Source organism: Anser anser (genome assembly GCF_964211835.1).
Source record: "Anser anser genome assembly, chromosome: 4".
Lineage (NCBI taxonomy): Eukaryota > Metazoa > Chordata > Aves > Anseriformes > Anatidae > Anser > Anser anser.
This window is the reverse complement of record NC_139724.1, coordinates 16,518,688-16,543,788: the sequence shown is the minus strand read 5'-3', so window position 1 is coordinate 16,543,788 and position 25,101 is coordinate 16,518,688. Positions and strand designations below refer to the sequence as shown.

Genomic DNA, 25,101 nt, shown 5'->3' with positions numbered 1-25,101 from the left:
AGGCGTTTTTAAGCTTCTAGCATCCAAACCTTCCTTTGGCGTGAAGCTTGGCATAGCGGGGTTGATGGAAAGGTTTTTTTTCATCCTATCCAAGCCAAATCAATAGCCTGCACTAGAAATAGCACAACAGTGCAATACCCACTTCTGTCTTGGTTTAAAAGGGAGTCCAACCTCAGACAGCAGTTGTCATCCCCCAAGTCCTCAGCTTTGTACGTAATTGTGATTTGTCTGTTCTCAGCTACCACACATTTCTTAATAGACTTTTTTTTTGGTAATAACGATTTAATGTCCAATGTAAACATAAGGATTGATGCTCTCCCTGCTGGGAGAGCCAAGGACTGAGCCAAGCACGACCTCATCTGGCACTCCCCCCAGCTTCCTGAGACGATACCAAGGTGTTAGAGTGAGAAATGCCATCCCTCCCTCGTCATTTTACACCAGTTTATTACACTTTTGCAATGGATCTGTGTTGTTTTTTCTTTTCCCCTAATAACTAAAGAGTCCCTTTCCTCACTGCCAGTGAAGCAGGTGGTGTAGCCCGTAGGTGGATTTGAGGGATTCCTGAGGCTGTGCAAACTCCGGAGCCTGCCGTGTGCCCTGGCATGCCCACCAGCAGGAGGTCACTCCACTGAAGCCAGGCTGTTGGAAGAGCAGTGGGTCGCTCTCCTACACAGCCTAGCAGACTCACAGTAAGGTCAAAAACAATTTATAGACGAGATGATAAAGCTGCAGACACAGCTGTGAGTGACGCGGGACCTTCTCCTGTGACCACTCTGTGCTGGTGCTGACCACGGGTTTGCTTTTCTTCTGGGAAATGAGTGCAGGGACTCTCAAACAGCGGGGCTGATGAGGTAGGCACGGGTACTGCACAAACAGCAAAGGGACAAAACCAACAGCCTCAAAGAGCTGTCAGCAGGAGAGAAGTCGTTTGACTCCCCAGTGGGTGTTCGGAGGTGGCAGTTCGCTGCTTCGGCTGTGTGTGAGGACAAAGGACTCCAGGAGCAGTTCCTGGGAGCACAGCTGAAAGTAACCAGGAAGGTGGAGAAATAAATGCTCGTGCGCTTTGGTGCGGGGTTTTTAACACAGCACTGATGGCAACGCACGCCAAGTGGTGTGGCTCTTTCTTTCTGCCCTCTCCTGCAATAGCACGATGTATTTAGCGCGCACAAGCTCTCACCGTTTAGCGGCGAGGTTCGGAGTGATTCTGGTCCATGGTCTCATCCTCTTTGTTCAACAGTTCCTAAAATTTAGGCATTTTTCCAAGTTTGCATTTGTCTGTATTTGTCTTTGTTCCAAAGCAAGAATTAAAAAAAAAAAAAAAAAAAAAAAAAAAAAAACATGGTGGCTGTCTTTACAAGTGACGTTACATGGCTTTGTTTCTAGTTTTTAATTACTGCATCATGTGTTTTCCTTCTGAGCAATTAAAGTGTTTGTGCGCACCGCGTGAGCTACATCTGCCCTCAGCCCCTAACCTCAGGGGCCTGAGCTGCCCCCCCGCCCCACCTGCAGCTCTTGGTTCGGGAGGGTGGTTTTGTTCAGCCTCCTTTCTTTCTTTCTTTCTCTTTTTTTTTTTTTTCCTTTTTTCTGTGACACAACATCCTCTCCCCCCGAACGTGGAACTGCCCGCAGATGGAGAACCAGGAAGCGGCAGTGCCACTCTCGGGCACGCTGAAGTTTTAAGGGGCTTTACGGGGCGTTTCGTGGAAATGGCAGCCCAGCCTGAAATTGGGAGCACGCCGGAGAGGGTTTCTCCCTCTCCCTCCCTCCCTCCCTCCCAGTAATTTGTGTTTTCCATCCTTGCGCGCTCTGTAAAGGGAAAGCCAGCTCCACTTGTACAAAAAGATCCTGTTTTGCACTCTGAAAAAACACATTCTGCACAACATGCTATGCCCCCCCGAACCCTGTACCCCCACTTCTCAAGGAGGAGCTCCCAGAGCAGGCAAAGAGACGAACGTCCCACGAGCTGGGGGGACAGCAGGGACACGGGCAGCGGCGGGGCCAGGGCTGAGCCTCTGAGGGACTCACTCTGCGCAGGGACCAGCCAGAGAAAAAGGAGGACACCTGAGCCAAGCAGTCCTGCATGCTTTAACCTTACAACAGCCTGGAGAAGGGAAATGCTCAAAACCCCAAACTGTCACTTTTTTTCTCCACCCCTCCTGTTTTATTTTTACCATTGGAAATTGGGTACTGCTCACACGCGATGCATAGGGCTAAATATCTGCTTGTTTCCTAGCACCTGTGTACTTTTGTTTCCTTCTGCAGGCAATAAATGGCCGTTTTGCGACCCCTCTGGTCTCCTGCTGTGGTTCCTGGGAAGCACGGGGTGGGAGGGAACCCGTCGGGACCGGCAGCGGGCTTTGCATCTCGGCCACCGCCCTGGGGTGCACTTGATGGCAATTGTGATTTTCGTGCAAACCCTCATGGAAAAAGCTGCCACAACGAGGGAGAGCACGTTCATGTTTTTATTGGGCGGCACCCAGGGCAGGCTGGCACCACGCACGGGAGCAGCAGGGTCACTGGAACAAGGGGCAGCAGTGGGAACCACCAGGAAAGCCTTTTTGGGGGAGGACGAGGGGACGGAGGAAGGCTCCTGCCCTCTGCCAAAACCGCGGGGCCAGGAGCGGAGCAAGCGCCTGTGCCGTGCTGCGACACCAGGCAGGTCTGAGCGTGGGGTGGTCACACCACTGCTGTCCCTGTGGGCGGATAAATAACCGCGTCTGGTTATTGCTCATCGTAGCTGGACAGGGGCAGAGGTGGGGGATGCTGGGGGGGGGGGGCACGGGCCCTGTCAGGGGGCCAGCGGCCGCCTCTCCGCATCCCTCCGCGACCGCGCCGCCGCCTCTTTCCTGGTGCCATTCCTCTGCGTCAGCTTGTGGATGAGCAGCTGGATCCAGGGCGCCTCGGGGGCCACGCACACCTTCCTGCTCCTCGTCAGGGAGAGGCTGCAAGGCGACCAGACCCGCTCAGTCCCCCGCGAGGAGCCTCTTTCCCCAGAGATTTCCCAACCGCGCTGCCATCTGCAGGGAAAACCCCTCCTGCACCCCCCCCTCCCCCCCCAGGCATGGTCACAGGGCAGCTGGGACGGAGTTTGTCCCGAGCACAGCCCTTGTACCGAGAGGGGCAGCTTTGGTGGGCTCTGACCCCAGCTCTGGGAGCCGTGCCGGAGGTAACCCCAGTTAAAACAGGCGGCAGCATCCCCTGCAAGAGGCTGGGCCTTGCGAGAGGCACCGCGGGGTTTTGGGGCTTTGGAGAGGGTGCAAGCACCCGGGTGTTTTCGCACCGATCGGGCCCTGGGCTCTGCACTTACATGATCTCCTTCCTCCTGCAGTGAATGCCTGGCGGCATAACGTCAATGGCGAGGATCAGCCCCAAGCTGATGACCTGGGCGGTCGATTTGACGCACTTGCACCTCTTGTTGGTCATCAGGCTCTCCAGCGACAGACCTGCGCCGCAGCAGCCCACGTCCCAGGCTCAGTCCCCAGCCGGTGGGGGACAAACGGGGTCACCCCCCACTGCTGTCCCCAGTCCCCGTCCCGACCCCCCTGTGGTGCCATTTAGTGGGGCTCGCAGCAGACAAGGGCAAAAGCAGCTGGCGTTGGAAGGCGCAAGGCTGAAGCAAGGCTCATCCCTCCCCAAAGAGCTTCAAATCTCTCTTCCCGTGCATATCGCAGGGTTTAGCTTCGGGGTTTTGAAAACTCAGCTGATGTTTCCAGAACCAAGACTGTTCCCTGCCCACCCGCCAAGCGCTCAGGCCTACAGGGCCTTGAAGAGAAGCAGCTTAACCCCACCGTGCGAATCCCACCCCACGCATCCCCCCTCGGCTCAGCCGGCGGGTTGAAAAGATGAAATATTGAGTTCAACGATTGCCGAAAGGTGAAGGAGAAATCTGAAAGCTTGGAGAAGCCCCACGCATCCAACAGCACTGCCCGAGCCCCAAAATCGCTCACCGTCCCCTGGCGCCAGGCTGCTCAGGAGCAGGGCCAGGGCCAGCGCCGCCGGCAGCAGCCGCATCCTCGCCGCCCGCCCCGAGCCACGGGCAGGACGCTTTATAGCCAGCCCCGGCGGGGATTTTGCGGGTAGGGAAACGCAGGGGGAAAAGGATCTGCCCCGCGCCCCCGGCTTCGACTTCCCTGCTGTCGCTTCCCCCTTTCGCACGTGGCCCAAAGCGCCTCCCGCCCTGCATCACCACCGAAAAATGCAGAAACCAGCACGGCCATGGCCCAAACCCGGGTTCACCTGCTAGCACGAAAACTGAGTGAAGCTGCCCCCTGCCCTGAGCCCCACGGCGCACTGCAGGGACACCAGGGACGGTAATTGAGGGTGGCCACCTTTATTCGATGCTTGTGCCCGAAGGGGACATTTCGCTTCTTGCTGGGGCCAAGGGGCTGCGGGGGGAACGTCACTGTGGGGTGGGGGCAAGGGAAGCGTGCACAGGCATTTGCAGGGGTTTAGGTGTATAAAATGGGGGAAAACTCAGGGGGGAAATGGCCGCGGGGCATCACACAGCAGCACGCTCCCCTCCAGGCTGGGGGCGAAGCGACGGCGGGGAGGGGGCTGCCCAGCTTTGGGCACGGCCCATCTGTGTGTCCCGGTGGCGGCAGCTTCCTCAGGGAGGAGCAGCTTTCTTCCTCCTGCCGACAGCAGAAGGGGAAAATGTGTGAAGAGCGGGTCCTGGGAGGGATCCCAGGCCTCCCAGGGACCCCCTTCAGTGCCGGGGCTGCTTACAGCTTCGGGAGGTCCTGCAGGAGTTTCTTCACCCAGAGGGCGTTGGGATCCACGCAGACCCTCTCAAGGGATTTTAGTTTAATCCTAGAAAACACACGGGGTTTCGGCACCACCACGTCCAGCCCCTCCAGGGGGAGGCTCAGGGAACCGAGCCCCCTCCTGGCCCCCACCCAGTGCTTCCTATAGTGAGGGGAGGTGTAGGAGTGCAGGATCTGACAGAGGGGAGAGGGGAGCAGTATCTCCACCCCCAGGAGCCACTTACACCACCTCGAGGCGCCGGCAGCTGCTCCCCACCGGCCGGACCTCGACGCTCCCGTACTTGGACGGGTGGATGAAGGTGGCCGTGGTCTTGGCGCAGCGGCAGCTCAGGTTGCCGTTGGCTTCCAGGAGGGCTGGAGGGGCACACAGCTCACACACCGCCCCAAAACCCACCCCCGACCGCTTCCCCCGTCCCGTCCCCCTGCAAAACCCTTTCTGGAAAACGCGTCTCCCCCCCTGCCCCAATCCTCCCAGGGCCGGCACCTCTTTGCCAAAGAGCCTCAGAAACATTTCAGCCCCCGGGAGAGCAGCACGATGCCACTCCAAAAACCTCCCCCCTCCTCCCGGCAGCCCCGCAGATGGAAGGGGGGCACGGGGAGCCCCCCCGGCCTCACCTGCGCCCCCGGGGCGGTGGGTCGCCAGCAGCACCCCCAGCAGCAGGGCCGCCCACCATGCCATGCCGGCCCCATCCCCGGCCCCGTCGGCATCCCCCTATTTGAGCCGGAAAATAGGAGAAGTGCGGCGGCGCAGGCGGGAGGCCCCGGGGTCCGGTGGTTTTCGCCCGCCGCCCTTCCCTGCTGACAGTGCTCACCGAGGTCGCAGCGCTGCTGATAAAGAGCGGGTTGGGGCTGTGTCGGGGTGCGGGCTTCCCGAAACTGGCGCTGTTTTCCCTTTCCTGAGAAGCTGGATCTTGTAAAAACATTCTTCGTTTCCCCCATCGCTTGTTCTTAGTTCACACAGCCACACAAAGCTGGGGTGTTTTAACCTTCTGCAGGGCCAGCCATTCCTTGTTTCTGCACGGTCACTGTTTGTGTGTCAGCTGTAACAGCCTGGCACACTTAAAAAATATTCCCCACTTACTTTGGGACATTCAGAATCGGCAGGAGGTGAGCTAACGAAGCACCTCAGAACATCAGCAGGTCCATGACATCCGTGCCCCACAAGCTGATTTCCCCCCCACCAGGCACATCCTGGCCTGAGCTTTGGGGATACTCGCTTTGGCTCTTTCCCCCCTGACCCTCCCTGGGGCCTCAGGGCTGGGACACCCATCCCAGCTAATGCTGCCGCCTTGCACAAACCTCTGTCTCCGTCCTAATGCCAAAGGGGTTTTCATCCCCTGATCTGTCATGAAAGTGCTCCATCTGATGTGCATTCAAAGCGCACCACAATGCCTGCGGCACGCCAGCCAAGGATCAGTCAGAGAGCACCCCAGGTGCAGAACAAAAGCAAGCTCAGGTCTAAGTTACGACAGCTGGGGTTTACCAAAGCCCCACAGAGCATCTTCAAAACTAGGCTCAAGGCAAGACCCAGGGAAAACACAACAGAAGAAAAACCCAGATTTTATTTGACTCGAGCTCTCAGGACACCGGGCACTGCGCCGTGTAAGGAGAGACAAGATGCACGCTCTGTTGGTGAGTGCTCTCAAAGTTACTCCGAGAGAGGTGGGAATAGCCCCTGAAAAACACAGACTTCAAAGTGCATGGGCAGGGGAACAAACAAAGGGTTCACTCTCAACACTCACACGTCTGTGAGTACAGGGAGCAGCTCAGCTGCCACAGGGCCAGACACGGGGCTCTGGCTTTCGGGAAAGGGGGAAGCAGGGGCAGAGCGAGGAGCTGCCAGGTTTCCACGCCTGTGCATCATCTGGCAGTCTGCCTCGGGGCTCTGAGCATCAACTTCCTCAGCAGGAAACTTATTTTTTCTTCCTGCAAAAAGCAGAAGGAGGAGAAACGTGTGAACGCAGAAGAAAACGGGTCCTAGGGGAGGAAGCTCCTGCCCGAGCTGGAGGAGGTCACCACCATTTCCCCTGGGGCTGGTGTCACCGGCAGGGACAGACGCCTCCTGCCACCCCTCCGCTCTGCCAGGGACCTGGCAACACTGCAGGAGGAAATTTTCCCAGCCTAGCACTGAAGCACCATTGCACTCTCATGACAGCTCCTGCCACAATTTTTTTCCCCAAAAAACCATTCTTTTCCCCCCCCGAGATGTTTTCAGAGGTGCGGCACCGCACACAAACCGAGACAAGCACAGCCTAGGGGTGGCGGTGTTGGTGCACAACCAAGCGCTACGAGGCTCACCCTGCTGGGTGACCCCATGGGACGGGGTCCCTCAGCCCCACAGAAAGCCCCAGCAGCCCCCCAGGAGCCCTTGTTCCTGGAAGCTCTTCCCAGGACTGCAGGCACGAGCCAAAGGGGCTTCAGCAAAGTAACTTACGTGGTCGCAATACGCTTCAGTAGTTTCTTTACCCAAGGGGCCTCGGGGTTCACGCACACTTTTGCCGAAGTTCTTAATTTAATTCTGAAACACAATGTTTATGAGCATTATACTCCCTCCAGAGGCAGGGATTTGAACAGCCGGAGCTGATCTGCAAGAAACAGCTTTCATTCACAGCGCTCGCCACGCGTGGGACCTGCAGAAAGCTGCGTGCAATAGAGGAAAGCCGAAGAGAAGAGGGAAAAGCGGGATGCAATGCGTTCCTGTGCTGAGCAGAGACCGCACCTGAAGCCCAGGGGCCACCACACGAAGGTGGTTTCTCTGCAGATGTACACAAGTGAAACCATTCGCATTTTGGAGCAAAGGCAATCTATCAGCCACTATTCAATCAATTAATATGTGCCAGAAGGCATAAATGTATCAGTGCTGAGCAGCTGAAGAAATCCTACGCTTGCACTTAACACCCTGCCTCACAGGACAGAGGCAAGAAGATAAGGGTTTGAGCTGAGATCTGCTTGCTCTCAGAAGTGTTGTAGGTCAGTGGAGGAAAAACCTGGTTGTGGCTCATCCTACAAACTACAAGCACACCCCACCCGTATGCTCGCCACTCAGCACCAGTGCTAGGAAATCACGCTTTCCCCTGCTTGGAAAGGCTCGTTTAAAACTTCAGCGCCTCATTTCTGGGAGGTAATTCTGCAGAAGCCGAAGCAGTGGGAAGATGAGCAGTGTTCCCTGCAGCTGCACAAGGGAGCACGGCTGCATGGGTCCCGGGGACCTCTGGCACACTGGCTCCGATACATTTCCTTCGCCAGAGGTGACCTGAAGTTTTCCAGCCCTGAAGCATGAGTGCTGCTGAGATTTTTGAAAGGATTTAGCTTTCAGAAAGGAAGCTGAGCAGCACAGTGGTTGCAGAAGACGACGCTCAGTGCTGGCCCTGCATCTCTGCGGGAGCAGAGGAGAAAGCAGCTTTCTGCCCCTACGGCTACGGCAAGCAGCTCGCGGCACTTACATGATCTCTGTACGTCTGCAGGTGCTTCCCACGGGTCTTATTTCAATGCTTTCGTATCTCTTTGGGCTGATGTAGTCTGAAGTTGTCTTTACACACCTACAGCTCAGGTTTCCGTTCACTTCCAGGATGGCTGAGAAAGAGAGAAGGGAGCAGCTTACAGAGACAAAGCGTTATTGAGAGATGCTGTAACTCTGGAGCTCCCAGAGAGCCAAAGCTGCCCCTGGCCATACTTCTACTGACAGTGCTTTGGGGACCAGTATAAGAAACAGCTATCTGTGCCTGTACTTCTGTTCCCTACAGCTCCTGCCAGCTGAACCAGCAAAGAGGAAGGCAGAACTCCTTCCTTGGCTACAGGAGAAGCCCTCGGTGAGGCACCCAGGGTAGTCCCTGGCTCCTCGGGTCTCCTGTGGTGCAGGATGAGGGTTTGACACCTTCCCCTGCTGAGGCAGCGGGGACCGAGGCTGGCTGACCGCTCCCAGCCGCGGGTATCTGCGAGGACGCCAGAAGCTCACCTGCATGGGCCGAGCGGGACATCATCATCATCAGCAGCAGCAGCAGCCCCAGGAGCATGGTGGCTCCCGTTCCCCCCCGGGCCAACGGGTGCATCGTGGCAGTGTAAGGAGCCGGCGGAACAAACTCCTCTATTTATCCGCGGGGGCCACGCTCCGATACGCAGCGGCCGGAGTCAGACCTGTCACACACGGCAGGCAGACCGTGAAGGAGAGATGAGATCATTTCTCGGAGGCTCACCGCAGGCAGGCCAGGAGCCAAATTTGCAATGTTATTGATAAAAGCCGGCTTTGGGGATGGAACGCGCGCTTGGTTTCCCCAAGTAATCTCCACCTCCCCACCCCGACCCTTTCACATTAGCTGGGTCTGTACAAACGACATCAGCGTTCGTTCCCTTTAGTATTTACTCAACCACAACAGGAGCCCAAAATAAAGTCAGAGCCCAAGCCCCATGTAAGCAGGATTTTTTGTTTTGTTTTGAGGCAGCCAGATATTTACATATTTCTTTCTGAGGGCCATAATCCCCCACGCTATTTTTTGCACACTCTTACATCAGCAAAAAAAAGCTCAGCGCCGTACAGTGGAAAAAGAACAAAGAACTTGGCAGCATGTTTCCACCCAGCCCCTTCAAATCTAGCACTTTGCTGTACTAGCAAAAGCACCCAGGAAATGCAAGAGATGACTGGCACAGCGGCACCAGCAGAAGGGAAACTATTCCTACACCTCTGCATGCTTCGATTAATGCTGAGGTGAGCATTTATCAGCGGCTTTTCTCATACCAGTGGCCCGGGAGCAAAGCACAAGAGGGTGTCAGGCAACAGCAGCAGGAACAGCAGTGGGGCACTTGAAACAGGGTTCCCTCAGAACCGAAGGGACAAAGCACCGCGTGTTGGCATGCGGGGGGTTGGTCCCATAAAGCCAGCATTGTTGGCACTGACACGGGATGTGCAAGGCCCGTTTTCAGCCCCTGTGGCCCCAAAAGCCATCTTCATGGCAGAACCAGAGCCGTGGGGCTGCGGTGGGACGGGGGCTGCCCTCAGGGCAAAGTCACCAGCCGGGAAGGAAAAGGGGAAGGGGACACACAGCCACGAGAGAGAAGTGAGGAGGAAGGAAGAGGGCAGCAGAAAGATGATGTGGTTGGGTGATAATGCTGTAATTTGGAGCTTTCAAATCACGTCTGTGTTTTATATAGTAATATGACAGTAAACTAAAAAAAAAAAAAAAAACCAAGCCACCTGAGTCTTCTACTTAGAGCATAAGCCACTCTTCTTTCTCTTAGAGGCTTGTTTTTCCCTGAGACAGGTGCAAAAATCTTGCAAAGATCTTGTTCAAAAGACCAAAGCCAAAAATGAGGAGTTGAACTCAGAGCCTAGGGACAATTTCCAGGATCTGTTCACAAAGTCCTGCAGAGGGAACGACATCACCCTGCTGCAATGCCAGTGGAAAAGGAGATGGCTTTAAAACTGTTTTTTATTCAATATTTCCAAAGCTTTCAAGTTCCTATGACAGCTTCAAGGCATTTTGCTGGATCGTGGCAGGAACCTCTTGAAAGAGAAGTCCACAAAATGGTGGGGAAGGCATCAAGTTAGCTGGGGGAGAATCATCCACCTACGCCAAGTACTACGGAGACTCCAAAGCTTCAAAACCTTTCTGAAGTTTATGACTTTGACACGGTCCTGCTGGGGAAGACTGAGAGAAGTGAAGGCAACCTTCCCTGAAGCAGCACGGCAGAGAGGAGGGGGAAAAATGAGGAGCTGGGACAAAACAAGGAGCTCACCCCCAGGCTGCGGGGAAGCCGCAGTTGTAGCCTTGTCCCTTGGCTGGGCAGTGCTGGCCAAGGGCATCCCTGGCCCTGCTCCTGGAAACTTTACTATGGGGAGAAAAACAGCCAGAGCCTGCATGGCACAACCTGTCCAGAATGGTTCAGTAGCAGGCAAAGGTGCACTGGGCATCCAGCTAGCACGGTGGACACACCATTTATTATGGTTTTCTCTCCGTGTCGTTGGCGCACCTTTTCCTGTAACAGCCTTCCCTGTTTTTCAGAAACTTCTCCCGGGGTGTCTTTTCCAGTTACAGGACCTGCAGACAAGACAGATTAACTGCTCGGCGTGCGATCACTTGTGCCAAGTAGCATCAAGGGCATCTCCTCTGCAGAGGCAGACTCAAGCGCCAGCTTGACCCTGCGTGCCAAAACCAAGCCCCACGGTGATTTCAGGCCCTGGAGTCGTGTGGCAGTCACTGCCCGTGTGGCTGTGAAGATAAACCGAGCACAGCCAGCACCTCCTGCTCAGACACGTCCTCTTGATTCATACCTAGATGCGGATTTTCATAGCAAAGCCCAGCTCTTGCTCAGTCGCCGCTGGGTTTCCCCCAGCAGGCCGGGCAGTTTGGTGAATCCCCGCACACATTTGCCTAGCTGCCGGTCCCCAAGCTGCTGGAAGTTTCTGCTTTGGGTAGGAAAAGTGAAATAGATGTGGACGTGGCAAGAAAGGAGAACTTGACAGAGATACTGTAATCCCAGGGTGTTTAAACTGCCTTGGTAGCAGTCATGGTGGTTTTAATGCGTGACTAACATGTACATTGACAAACATTGTGGAAGAAAAGCTTGCAGTCACTGCTGATCGCTAATATTTGTGCATGCTGAGTGGTAATTCTGAAAAGGCAGAAGGAGGGTGAGGATCTAGCCCACGACTGTACTTAAACCAACCACATCCCGGCTGCCAGTAATTCAGAAAAGCGGCCCTGGCACCTCAGGCAGCGCGTTTATCTGAGCCATCACCAACTGAAACACGTCAGAAATATCCTAGCAGCTTCTGCATTTTCTGCAGCAGCTGCACCTTTGACTCAAATCAAAGCCTCGCCTGCATTTTTGGGTTTTGTTATTACTTTTTTTTTTTTTTTTTTTAATCCACTGGATCCTCCAGAAATCCTTCCTATGGCACCTACACAGACGTGGTGCAAACACCTCGCTAAGGACATGAGTGTGGCAGAAGAGCAGCGCTCTGCTCGGTGGCTTTGCTGTGCTTCTGCAGCCATCAAACAGCTTAACACACACAATTTAGTGACAGAGACAGAGAAGGCCTCAGGCTGGTTCTCCAGGGTCAAAGATTTCCTTGAAGGCACTGAAAAATAGATGGTGTGAAATGAGAGGGGAGGCAGGTGAGGCATTTATGGCAAGGAGAAGAAAGCTCTCTTTTTGGCAGAGGGAGGCTGGAGACTTTACATGCTGTAAAAGACGAGGGAGGAGAACCTGTCGCAGCACTTCCACACGCATGAGCCAGGGGCAGAGCAAGGATTTGGTCTGTAGTAACGGGGTAACTTTGGAGATGACGAGAAAGCGACCTGAACTAAGAAAACCAGGAGGAAAAAAAAAAATTGCCATGTGCAACAGAAACCCAACCCTGATGTAAATGAAGTGGGGACACCGGCCACCCTGCCCCTCGGAGAGGATCCGTGCACTGCACTAGAGAGCAGGTAAGGGTCCCTAAGAGGCTGTGTTGAAGACGTCTGCGGTGAGCGAAGCAATGCCAGAGCTGGAGCCTCTCGGCCGCACTGAAACCCGCTGCACTCATGGGGAGTGAAAGTGCACTTCCAGCACACCCCTTCCATCCCAGCACCCCTCGCGTGAGACAGCAAAACTATTTCAAAGGAGAAAAAAAAAGTACCCCTGAGAAAACCCCAATGGCAGCGAATTGCCACCGCTGCGGTTTGTGGTCCGTCACCTGCTTCAGAGATAGATGTGAAAGATACGTGAGGGAGAGTCGCACAGGCACCTGTTTCGGTGCCACTCGTGCCTTTCAATTCCCATTTATCGTGTTTAGAAAACTCATGGGCATTTCCACCCTAACTGGGAGCAAAGCCTAAAGCAGAAAAATCAGGAGCTCAAACCTACCCAAAATAACACTGACCAAGCGGCACAGCCCAGGGGAAGGGAACAACTGACCTCCTCCAAAGAACTGGGTGAATCTGACCCTCTGCAAGCCGGCCCCAAAGGCTGGCAGAGCTTTATTTATACTCAGATGCAAAACAGTCGGCGCTTACCGAGGCAAGCTCCAGGTACAGAAATTAAATTTCAACATGAGAGCACCAGAATTAGAGAAATTCTAACAAAATCAGCCCAAAGCTAGGTCATTCAACCACATACCAAGCTGACGTTTGCTGTCCTAGAATGAAGGTACATGGATGTGCTCATGATGTGCCGTGGGAACAAGATCTCGTTTTCTCCTCTGATCTCCTGAAAGCCAGAGGTGTAATCACACCTGCCAGCAGGTGAAAAACATATTTAAAACTACAGGTATCTTTCAAAGTAGGGCTTAACTATTTGGTTTGCTTGAAGACTAAAGGAAAGGGGCGCAGAGAGAAGAGGGAGGTTTAAAAGGGAAAAGAGAAGGAGGAAAGTTCAGAACGAGAACAAAAACTCAACTGGGATGAGAGAAATTGAGGAAAACCTTTAAGGAATTGGGCACTCAGGGCAGACAAACACCATGAGTCACCTTCCAGCCTTTCTCCTTTATAATCAGAGTTGTGAGGCCCTCCTGCTCAGGAGAGCCAGCCACGGTGCCGACATTTGTGCATCCCACATCAGTCCCTGGCCAGAGGAGCAGTGTGGAGCAGTGACCTTGCTTTTTGGTCCTTTTTGCCGAAGGGAAAGCACAGGACGCGTTCAGCAGCGCACCAGAGCACGCCACCCAGCCAGAGTACAGGGGCAGTCTCTCTGGGACTGTCCGTCCACCCCGGGGATGCAAATAGCACCGGGCAAGTGCAGGAGAAAACCCCCAGACTGCGTGCTAATTTACACTTGTAGCCAGAAAAGGATGCAGGAGAAATACCCAGCACTCCCGCGCTTCAGTGCCCAAAGCCCTGTGCCGGTCTGTTTCAAACATGAATTAACCTGAAATTAACTCAACGTTGAGCAGAGGAGAAGTGCCATTCCCCAAAGGCACCCTGGGAAAGCACGGCAGGCGGCGTTGCACGAAGTGGGAGCAGACCCCGAGGGCTCTACCAGCGAGCCCCGGTGGCTGCAGCCATGCTGAGGGGCTGAGCACCCTCTGTGCGCATTTGCATGCAGCGGGCGCAGAGGAACCGGTCTAGACGCCGCAGGTGCAGGGCGCACCGTTAGTGGTTTGCACGGGGGCGCCGGGCTGACCCCGACACCGGAGCGAGTCAATGATGAGTTGAAACGAAGTCAGAGCGCGACAGGGAGGGAGCCAATGAAGCGCCAGCCCGTGCGTTATAAGCGAGGCTTGCCTGTTGGCACGCTGCTTGTGTCACGGAGCTGGTAGCTTCCCTGGAAGGGAAAAAGGTGCTGAAGGTGGGTGAGGATGGTCCAACACCTGAGGAGGCTGACACGGTGCACCAGGGAAGCAGCTGAAAACTCAGAGCGGCAGGGTTACGTTGCTCGCTTGTCCTGTTTCAGGGGGACCTGGGGGGACTGCTGAGTTGTGGAGGGAGAAAAGGAAGCCTGACAAATGCTGTGAAGGCCACAAATACAACAAAGTTGGTGGCATGCAGAGCCCTGAAGGACTGAGGACTCCGTACCTGAGCGAGCAGCCTCCTGAAGGCACATTTTAATTGTCCAAGGTGCATTGCACCTCATTTCTGTAACTTATTTAGGCAAGTGGTAAAAGTTTTACCACCATCCTCCCAAGGAAGGCTGCAGCACGGTCTCCTCCCCTCCTTCCTACAGCCTGACGTCTTGATTAACGCAGCTAGAGGCTGGCAGGTTTGGGTCAAGGGATTCCCCCCCAAATATTCATGGTTTCCATTTTAGTCGAGTCAGTAGTTAAGCCATCTCCATATCATTTGGCTTGCAGAATAACTCATGACTTATTTCTCGAATAGCTGACACATTTTCTAGTGGTTAGCTCCAAGACGTACGGAGGAGCACTAAGAGGCACCTCTCACAAAGAGGGGCACCACTTGCTTCCTAGCCTGATAAAAGCCTCTTCGGCGACAACAAAAGGCTTGCCCCCGGCATCTAGTGGCACATCTCCGCTTCACATTTATGTCTGTGACTCATTTCCCTACAAATGTCAGCCGTTTCTTTCCAGACTATCCGGGGCTGATTGCCACAGCACATATGACATTTGTTTCTTCTGTTTTCCACCTGTTCAAATCAGCATTTACACATCTTGTGCTTGCAGTAGCTTGACATTTCCAGTCTGACCAAGCAACGTTGCATTTATCCATCCTGCCTGTAAAGTTCACAAAGCACACAGCTGGTTTAGCCCACACCTCACATCAGGGCTCACCCGATGAGTTCCAGTCTGATCGAGTTACCCGAAGGTGACAAAAACTAACTGAAAGCTTTGCCAGTCACTTTTGCCCCAGGAACCACTTCTCCAAGAGGGATTTGCTTTGACAGCCCAGGATGAAAAACCTAAAGGACGGGAAACCAGCAAGTCGGGACAAAGGACAAAAGGACATGAGGGGCTGTGAGGGGTGGGAGGCTACCCAGTTTTGGGAAGGAGGAGGAAATGCTGTAGAGGTGGGGTTGTGCACGGCGAGCAGGGACAGCTCAGTTGCATCCAGGCACAGGGACAACCAAGTGCCCGCCCTGTCCTGGCAGCAGCATCCACCCTCCCCTCCTGGGGGCCAGGCAGGCTTCCCACATTGCACCATACCCAGCTACCCAGAGGGGATGTTTTTGACTGGGGTCTCATCCCCAGGGGAACTCAAACACACCTGAGCGTGCCACATTTCATACCGGGACCAGAAACAAATTGAACCACCAGGCTCGAGATTACACCCAGAGCCATTATTTTCACTAAGGTCCACTTAGTGTCTCAGGACCTTTCCTTACCTTCTCTTTGCCAAGTGTCTCCCTACCTCTTCTCTCAGGGAAGATCTTTCCCCACCTTCCACCTGCAAACCCCCATTGAAGTACTTTAAAAAAAACTAGCCAGCAAGAGCCACTGTTCTCTGGCAGCGAGTACAAATGGCAAGGAGGGGAAATCCAAGTCTCCACAGAGAAGGAACCACACTGCTGCTATACAAATGTCTTTTGGGGGGGACAAGCAGCCCCCCCAGCCCTGGAAAGCCCCTTCTCAACACTTTCTCGCTGGACCCAGCACCCCTGAATCAGCACTTCAGGCACCGTGAGCCGACACGGCCACCTCGAGCTGCTCTCAGCAGAGAAGGAGAAATTTGAGGCCAACTTCTGCAAGGGACTTAAAGCCTCTCCAGCTGAGAGAAACGATACCGAAAGGGTCATCTCAGAGCTAAAATAACCCAACGTCGCTTCGGGTTGGTGGGGTGAAGGCTGCCCGAGGTCCCAAGCAGTGCCTCCTGAGGCAGGAAGGTCAACGAGTCGTCGCCTGCTGCCCAGCTGGCTGCAGGGCAGGAATGGGGAGGCAGATGAGAGGGCAGCGCTCATGCAGAGAGGAAAGGCTTAGGGAGATACTGGAAAGTGAAAACAAGAAGCATGAAACCATGAAATCGGCTTTGATCTTTCCTCAGCTTTTATCTCAGTCGTTGCGTGCTAAACACACCCTGAAAACTGATGCGGCCTGAAAAGTCTCATCTGTGGCAGGGCACGGCCTTGGGCTGGATCCAGGACATCCCTGAAGCTATCTGCACGTCTCCTCTTCCTCTCATATCCCACCTGCTTGTGGCTCGGGTGGCTGCCTGTCACGGGCAAGGCACAGAGCATCTCCTGGCTCGAGGTTTTGCTGCACCAGAAAGGTTTTCCAGCCTAAGTCCACAGCTGTCTGGCGCCGTTAGCCAAGCAAGTGGAAAACAGATGAAAAGCAGTTTTTATCCAACCAGACTGCTTTTTTCATGCATGTGTAGCAAGGAGGCAAGCTCCCTGCTTGATCTCAGCCTTCAGAAGAGAGGGATTTCAGTTTTTCTCTTGCTATTTTTGGACACGCAAACTTAAATCACAGCCACAGTGAACTCCTTACTTTGTCTCCAGCATCACCCAAAAAGTCCAGCTCTGACAAGTGCTAAATTTAATGCTGCCAGGTTCTTGGCATAGCTTTTTATTCCTGACTTAGTCTGGTCTGGTCCTATGGACTGACCTGGCCCAGACTTGGTGAGCTTCATGGTTTATTTTCACTGGAAGGCAACTGAGTTCATGCTCTTGAGGGAAGCAGGAATGCTGAGGATATTTGGTCCAAAAAAACACATTTGGTGATCCAAACTGAAACACTAGTGTCCCTGGGGTGTGGTAGAAGGCACTGGGGTCATTACTAAGCTAAGCAATAGCTGTACTCATTGGTGTACCTATGCTATGCTGTTTGCCACCGGCTTGCCGTAGCACTCAGCTATCTCTCTGTACAAGTGCCACATTAATCCCACATTTGCATGCGGATGTATTTTTAGAACAGGAAGGAAGGTACGTTGCTATTAGAGAGCACAAGAAGCCCACAAAAGACAGGATTAGCTTCCCAGGAGAGGCACAAGGACCTATTGTGAAATGCCTGGTAGCAAAACCAAGCCCACTCTGGCTACTTGGAGGAAAATTACCCGGCCTGTGCTAAGGGACCCACACCACCAGCTGTGTCAGTGCAGATAGGCAGCTGCATGGGCTGCTTGAAGAGGAGCAGTACACGAGGCATGCTCTGGGCTTTTTGAGGTTCATTCCCACCTTTGAAACATTTGCAAGTAAAAAGGAACCCAGTATCTTGTCATGTGGTTTTGCCTTGAACCTCTGCAAGACATAATCCATGGTAGAAATGTTTGAGTCAGTACAGGCACCTGTGTGATAGATACTGTGCCTTGCTCAGTGCTGGGCAGCCTTAGGCCATGAAAGGCCAGGGACACTGGTAATGAGTGCTGTTATATCACAGAGTCACACATAAACGCAGATGGTATTCCAAAACCAAGATGCTGATGGAGCTGGTACAAAGTGAAAAGCTTATCTGGAGGCTGAGCAATAGAAAGGAGAAAGAAGTGCAGTGTCTGCTGAGTACTGGAGACGAGACTTGGAGTTCTTTACACCATTATAGACCTGCTGCCTGCTTGAAGATTTAACAGGGCACTGAGATGTGTTGTGTTCCTCCAACCTGATAAACTTAACCCTACAAAATGGTCACCAAAGGCGCGCTCATAAAGGTCTGGAGCCAAAGGCAAGTGCTGAAAGCGAAGTCATTTGGAAACTCTTCTGCCTACAGTGGTACTTGCCCGGGTGATTTCCCAGGGCCCCAAAGGGAGAAAGACATCTCCAAATACCTTCATTAAAGGTGTGACCCTGCTTAGTCACTTGAACCAATCCTTTTTTTGTCCAAAGCAAAAAAAGTCAAGCACTTCAGAGGCTGAGCTGGGTGCAGGGAGGGATCAGAGATGCGAGTAGGAAGCGAGCGTGCACACCCTGACACCTCCTGGTGCCTTCAGGCATAACGAGATACTCAGCGTGAGCATTGTAGAGAGCTTCCCAACTGGGAAATATCCTTTCTTGAAGCAGAAATACTAAATAACTATAATTACCATGATAAAATATTAATAACTAAACATTAAAACTCACTTGTTTCCTAATTGAGGCAACATCGGTGTTTCTGACAGTCTGACATAACTGATATCTGAGGGAAACTTACTTTCATCTGTCTCAATAAATATTTTGTCACCTTCTCCTGTTAAACACAATCTACAGGACATCCACAAGATAAACTCCTTCCCTTGCCTGCACCTGGATTTGTCAGAAAACAGCCTTTTCTTTCCTTTTATGTGCTAAAGAAAGATGGAGATGCACACATGGCTTGGAAGAAAAATAGAAACAATATCCTACAGAAAACCTGGATTCTTTGACAATTCAACTATTTTGATGTAGACCCTAAAAAAAAAAGTTATTTTCCTTGTTCAAACAACAATATAAAAAGAAAACTTCCGAGGGTCTGTAACATCTGTGTTTCAAATGAAGTAAGTTTCACAGATGGGGGGTACCGTGGCGTGACCCAAGCTGAGCTGAAAGAACAAATCTTTCTGATTATTTCTCTAACACAAGAGGACACAAGTCTGAAAACCTGCATATATTAAGGTATCACAGAGCATAGAAAATATGTGAAAATATCTACCAGCATTTGGCACAATGCAAATATTCTACCCCAAGAGAGAGAAACAGTGTAAACTTTTGAGCTACACAGATTGTTATTCACGCAAATTGTGATGTTACAACAGCAACTCTTGTTTTAGTTGGAAAAACCCAAAGGTGGTGAGCAGGGGACACGGTGGCTTGTGAGAAAGCATGTTTAGGTACTTAGCCATCTAATTTAGCTGGATAAGGAAAAATGTAATGTTTTCCTGTTGTTAAACATTGCCACCCGTATCGCTGGCACACAAACTATTCGTACTGGAGCAAACAATTTTTGAATAGCATATGCCAACACAAATGTGCCTGTACCAGCAGCCCTGTTAGATTGCAGCGATGATTCACTGACACCAAGTTTGAAGAGAACTGCAGTCATATCCACACCACTTGACACAGCCAGGTAGAAGACTCCTAGAGACACCAATGAAATTCCAACGTGGAATGAAACCCCTACAGCACCACATTCTTTGAAAACTTTTTTCAGCTGCGCGGCTCTGCCCGGCCTCGCAGGGCGGACAGAGCGGGGGCCCGCAGGGCGGTGGGCCTGGGCGCAGCAGCAGGCAGAACACGGCAGCACCCAGTGCGCGTGGGTGGGCACTCAAAACGGAGAAATGCAGCAGCTGGCAGCGGGGCGGGCAGGTACCCGGAGCTGATGGTGGGGTGGGCGGCGGCGCTGGGGGCAATCGTACGGCACCAACAATTGACCAGTCATAACATTTTCTAACAGTGACTGAGTAAATGGTGCGTGTAACCCATATGTAGTCAGTCTTTCTTAATTCTTTAATTAGGTCCCAGTGGAAGGCATTATATTTATTTGGACCGTTGGGTCGCACCTGCACCGCTAAAGCCATTCCTACTGGGTCCCCGTCCTTTAGCGCTTCCCGGCGCACCAGCTCCCATTGTTCCCGTGGGTCGAAAGCTTGGGCCCCCAGGGAAGCATTATCGGGGATAGGCAAGGCGGGAGCCGAGGGGGTCAGCGGGCAGGGGCTCTGCGACGGCGGTCTGCGGCCCTCTTCCTTGTTGTCCCTCAGGTCTATCAAATTACACTGCTCTGGTGACCTTGCAGGCTCTGATCTTGGTTTGGCTGCTGTTATTGCCTGGCCAGCGGCGTTCTGTACTTCCTTTTCTACCTGCCACGATCTTAAAGTCTCAGTCACCAGCTGCCACGTAGTCATCACCTCAGCAGCATTAGTATCCCCACTGGACGCTGCTTCCCATATTTTTTCCCCCACTTAATCCCAAGTTTTTACATCAAATACTGCGGAAGCCATTGAGGGAACCCTTGTTTTCACAAAAATTTCAATAATAGCTTTATCTTAAATGGATCATTTTTTACTCCCCTGTCTATTAGGAGTTGCGTTAGTAGTTTCACTATAGCCTCTTCCTCTGCCGAAAGGCTAGCTCCCATGATCACTGCTCAGCTGCTTACCTGTCCTTCAGGTGATGTCCTGGGGTTGAAGCTGCAGTCCAGCTGCGAGCTTGATTCATTTGGCTGGGTTCCCTTCGGACACTCGTGCAGCGCTGCTCCTCCCTGATCACGTCGGGGTCACCATTTGAAGGAATGCACCACACGGACTCCTGATGGCTCTTGAACAGGAGAACATTTATTGCCCTTTTTCACTACTACACATACTTTCCCCGTAGCCCCACGCGCTGGCCACGCGCCCAAATCTGTCTCACAATTGGTTAGAGACGCTCAGACACGCACCTTGAGCCAGCCAGCAACTGGCCACTGCCCAAAGCTCATCTTTAACAGTGTAGCCAATTTACTTTATCTCGACCTTGCTCAAGTTTTTGGTTCTACAGCTGTTTTCCTCATTATCTCTAACTCAGGGAAGTGTGAAACAGCACAAAGCTCCCTGCGAATTCCTTTCCCACAACAGAATCCATCATAGAATATATCATAGAACCACAGGGCCTAACACAGGGCCTAACACAGGGCCTAACACAGGGCCTAACACAGGGCCTAACACAGGGCCTAACACAGGGCCTAACACAGGGCCTAACACAGGGCCTAACACAGGGCCTAACACAGGGCCTAACACAGGGCCTAACACAGGGCCTAACACAGGGCCTAACACAGGGCCTAACACAGGGCCTAACACAGGGCCTAACACAGGGCCTAACACAGGGCCTAACACAGGGCCTAACACAGGGCCTAACACAGGGCCTAACACAGGGCCTAACACAGAACAATAGTATCTGTCATAGTATCTATCATAGAATCATAATATTTATCATAGAACCACAGAATTTATAATACATCACAGAATCATAGATGTATTCTATATGTTTTTGGTCTATATGTTAGGTCGCCACAGACCCCGCCACAGACCCTGCCACAGACCCCGCCACAGACCCATAGATACATCAGAGAATCCATCATAGGATCTATCACACAACCATAGAACTTATCACAGAATCTATCATAGAATCTATCAGAGATCCTATGATTCTATGATAGATTTCATGATAGATTCTGTGATTCTATGATAGAGTCTGACAGATTCTATGATAGAATCTATCATAGAATCATAGGATCTATACTAGAATGACAAAATCTATCATAGTATCTATCATAAAATCATATTATTTATCATAGAATCATAGAACTTATCATAATATCCATCACAGAATCATAGAATCCATCACAGAATCATAGAATCTGTCATAGAATCTATTATAGAATGATAGTATCTGTCAGAGAATCTATCATAGAATCATATTATTTATCACAGAATCATAGAATTTATAATAGAATCTATCACAGAATCCATCATAGAATCTCAGAGATTCTATCATAAAATCTAACATAGAATGTATCATAGAATCTATCGTTGAATCCATCATAAATCTATCATCACAGAATCCATCATAGAATCTATCATAGAACCAAAGAACATATCATAGAATCTATCATAGATTCTATCATAGAATGATAGTATCTGTCAGAGAATCTATCATAGAATCATAGTATTTAACATAGAATCATAGAATTTACAATAGAATCTATCACAGAATTCATCACAGAATAATAGAACCTATCATAGAATCTACCACAGAATCATAGAACACATCAGAGAATCTACCATAGAATCTACCATAGACTCATAGAATACATCAGAGAATCCATCACAGAATCTATCATAGAACCATAGAACTTATCATAGAATCTATCAGAGGTTCTATCAGAGATCCTATGATTCTATGATAGATTCTATTATATATTCTAGCATAGAATCTGTAATGGAATCTATCATAGAATCATAGAATCTAGCATAGAATCTATAATAGAATGATAGAATCTATCGTAGTACCTATCATAGAATCATATTATTTATCATAGAATTTATCATAGAATCTAACATAGAATCCATCACAGAATTTATCACAGAATCCATCACAGAATCAGAATCTATCATAGAATACGTCATAGAATGAATCATACAATCAATCTATCATTTAATCACAGAATCTATCATCGTATCTATCATAGAATCTATCACAGAATCTGCCAAAGAACCTATCACAGAATCATATTCCATCATAGAATCCATCATAGAATCTGTCATAAAATCTAACATAGAATCTATCGTAGAACCTATCACAGAATCCATCATAGAATCTATCATAGAATCATAGAATTTATAATAGATTCTATGATTCTATGACATTCTATCAGAGAATCTATCACAGAATCTATCATAGAACATATCATAGATCTTTCATACAATCCATCTTAGAATCTATCTGAGAAACTATGATTCTATGATAGATTCTACCACATATTCTATCATAGAATCTGTCATAGACTCTATCATAGAATCACAGAATCTATCACGGAATCTATCATCCAATCAAAGAATCTATAATAGAATGATAGAATCTATCATAGTATCTATCACAGAATCATATTATTTATGATAGAATCATAGAACTTATCACAGAATCATAGAATTTATCATATAATCTATCATAAAATCTAACATAGAATGTGTCGTAGAATCTGTCACAGAATCATAGAATTTATCATATAATCTATCATAAAATCTAACATAGAATGTGTCGTAGAATCTGTCACAGAGTCGTAGAATCTGTCACAGAGTCGTAGAATCTGTCACAGAGTCGTAGAATCTGTCACAGAGTCGTAGAATCTGTCACAGAATCGTAGAATCTGTCACAGAATCGTAGAATCTGTCACAGAATCGTAGAATCTGTCACAGAATCGTAGAATCTGTCACAGAATCGTAGAATCTGTCACAGAATCGTAGAATCTGTCACAGAATCGTAGAATCTGTCACAGAATCTATCACAGAATCATAGAATCTATCATAAAATCTAACAGAATGTATCATAGAATCTATTATAGAATTATATCTTATATAGAATCTATTATAGAATCGTATTATTGATCATAAAATCATAGTTTATAACAGTATCTATCAAAGAATCACAGAATCTCTCACAGAATCATAGAATCTATCATAGAACCATAGAACATATAACAGAACATATCAGAGATTCCATCAGAGATTCCATCATAGATCCTACCATAGAATGATAGTATCTGTCATAGAATCTATCATAGAATAATATTATTTAACATAGAATCATAGAATTTGTAATAGAATCTATCATAGAATCAAAGAATCCATCACAGACTAATAGAATCTATAACAGAATATATCATGGAATCATAGAATACATCAGAGAATCCATCATAGAATCTATCATAGAGCCATAGAACCTATCACAGAACCTATCATAGAATGATAGTATCTGTCATAGAATCATATTATTTAACATAGAATCACAGAATTTATAACAGAATCTATCACAGAATCATAGAATCCATCATAGAATAATGGAATCTATCATAGAATCTACCATAGATTCATAGAACACATCAAAGAATCCATCACAGAATCTATCATAGAACCTATCATACATTCTATTATAGAATGATAGTATCTGTCATAGAATCTATCATAGAATCATATTACTTAACGTATCATCATAGAATTTATAATAGAATCTCATAGAATCCATCACAGAATAATAGAATCTATCATAGAATCTACCATAGAATCATAGAACACATCAGAGAATCCATCATAGAATCTATCACAGAATCTACCATAGAATCCATCAGAGAATTCATCACAGAATCCATCACAGAATCATAGAATCTATCACAGAATACATCATAGAATGAATCATACAATCAATCTATCATTTAATCACAGAATCTATCATCGTATCTATCATAGAATCTATCACAGAATCTGCCAAAGAACCTATCATAGAATCATAGTCCATCATAGAATCCATCATAGAATCTAACATAGAATCTAACATAGAATCTATCATAGAATGATAGAATCTGTCATAGAAGCTATCATAGAATCAAAGTATTTATCATAGTATGATAGAATTTATAACAGACTCTATCATAGGATCTATCATAGAATCCATCATAGAATCATAGAATATATCATAGAGTCTATCGTAGAATCCATCATAGAATCCATCACAGAATCTGTCATAAAATCTAACATAGAATCTATCATAGAGTCTATCATATAATCTATTATAGAATGATATCTGTCATAGAACCTATCATAGAATCGTATTATTTATCATAGAATCATAGAATTTATCATAGAACCTAGCATAGAATCATAGAATTTAGCATAGAATAAACCATAGAATGAATCATACAACCAAAGAATCTATCATAGAATCAATGAATCTATCATAGTATCTATCATAGAAATTATCACAGAATCTGTCAAAGACTCTGTCAAAGAATCTATCATAGAATGATAATATCTGTCATAGAATCTATCATAGAATCATATTATTTAACATAGAACCATAGAATTTGTAATAGAATCTATCATAGAATCAATCACAGAATAATAGAATCTATAACAGAATATATCATGGAATCATAGAACACATCAGAGAATCCATCATAGAACCTATCATACATTCTATTATAGAATGATAGTATCTGTCATAGAATCTATCATAGAATCATATTATTTAACATATCATCGCAGATAGATAGAATCCATCGCAGATAGATAGAATCCATCATACAATCAGAATCTATCATAGAATATATTATAGAATGATAGTATCTGTCATAGAATCTATCACAGAATCATAATACTCGCCACAGACCCCGCCACAGACCCTGCCACAGACCCCGCCACAGACCCATAGAATCTATTATAGAATGATAGTATCTGTCATAGAATCTATCATGGAATCATAATACTTATCATAGAATCATAGAATTTATAATAGAATCTATCATAGAATCACAGGATCCATCACAGAATCATAGAAT

The 25,101-nt window shown here is 49.2% G+C and overlaps 3 protein-coding genes across 3 annotated transcripts; all 3 read right to left on the bottom strand.

Annotated features, from left to right (window-relative positions):
* Nucleotides 1-2,448: 2,448 nt before the first annotated feature.
* LOC310898332 (C-X-C motif chemokine 2-like) lies at nt 2,449-4,191 on the bottom strand. Its single transcript, XM_083833185.1, has 3 exons — nt 3,948-4,191; nt 3,308-3,443; nt 2,449-2,942 (listed from the first exon to the last, which is right to left on the bottom strand). Exons 1-3 carry the CDS (start codon nt 4,009-4,011, stop codon nt 2,789-2,791), a joined length of 354 nt encoding a protein of 117 aa, XP_083689311.1. The 5' UTR covers nt 4,012-4,191; the 3' UTR covers nt 2,449-2,788.
* A 123-nt stretch (nt 4,192-4,314) lies between these two features.
* On the bottom strand, nt 4,315-6,122 carry LOC310898335 (alveolar macrophage chemotactic factor-like). Its single transcript, XM_083833188.1, has 4 exons — nt 5,379-6,122; nt 4,988-5,117; nt 4,726-4,809; nt 4,315-4,631 (listed from the first exon to the last, which is right to left on the bottom strand). The coding sequence occupies exons 1-4, from the start codon at nt 5,440-5,442 to the stop codon at nt 4,607-4,609; spliced, it is 303 nt and encodes a 100-aa protein (XP_083689314.1). The 5' UTR covers nt 5,443-6,122; the 3' UTR covers nt 4,315-4,606.
* Nucleotides 6,123-6,323: 201 nt separating this feature from the next.
* On the bottom strand, nt 6,324-20,321 carry LOC310898334 (growth-regulated alpha protein-like). Its single transcript, XM_083833187.1, has 5 exons — nt 20,173-20,321; nt 8,719-8,897; nt 8,207-8,336; nt 7,198-7,281; nt 6,324-6,689 (listed from the first exon to the last, which is right to left on the bottom strand). The coding sequence occupies exons 2-5, from the start codon at nt 8,810-8,812 to the stop codon at nt 6,677-6,679; spliced, it is 321 nt and encodes a 106-aa protein (XP_083689313.1). The 5' UTR covers nt 8,813-8,897; nt 20,173-20,321; the 3' UTR covers nt 6,324-6,676.
* Between the last annotated feature and the right edge of the window lie 4,780 nt (nt 20,322-25,101).

Excerpts from the sequence above, each read along its gene's own strand:
- LOC310898335 (XM_083833188.1), bottom strand. The coding sequence starts at position 5,442 with ATGGCATGGTGGGCGGCCCTGCTGCTGGGGGTGCTGCTGGCGACCCAC. Across the intron at positions 5,118-5,378 it reads CCACCGCCCCGGGGGCGCAG|CCCTCCTGGAAGCCAACGGC; the intron begins GTGAGGCCGGGG and ends GTGCCCCTCCAG. Across the intron at positions 4,632-4,725 it reads CTGCAGGACCTCCCGAAGCT|GAGGAAGAAAGCTGCTCCTC; the intron begins GTAAGCAGCCCC and ends TGCTGTCGGCAG.
- LOC310898332 (XM_083833185.1), bottom strand. The coding sequence starts at position 4,011 with ATGCGGCTGCTGCCGGCGGCGCTGGCCCTGGCCCTGCTCCTGAGCAGC. Across the intron at positions 3,444-3,947 it reads CAGCCTGGCGCCAGGGGACG|GTCTGTCGCTGGAGAGCCTG; the intron begins GTGAGCGATTTT and ends GCTGCGGCGCAG. Across the intron at positions 2,943-3,307 it reads TGCAGGAGGAAGGAGATCAT|CCTCTCCCTGACGAGGAGCA; the intron begins GTAAGTGCAGAG and ends GTCGCCTTGCAG.
- LOC310898334 (XM_083833187.1), bottom strand. The coding sequence starts at position 8,812 with ATGCACCCGTTGGCCCGGGGGGGAACGGGAGCCACCATGCTCCTGGGG. Across the intron at positions 8,337-8,718 it reads GTCCCGCTCGGCCCATGCAG|CCATCCTGGAAGTGAACGGA; the intron begins GTGAGCTTCTGG and ends TCTCTTTCTCAG. Across the intron at positions 7,282-8,206 it reads TGCAGACGTACAGAGATCAT|AATTAAATTAAGAACTTCGG; the intron begins GTAAGTGCCGCG and ends ATTGTGTTTCAG.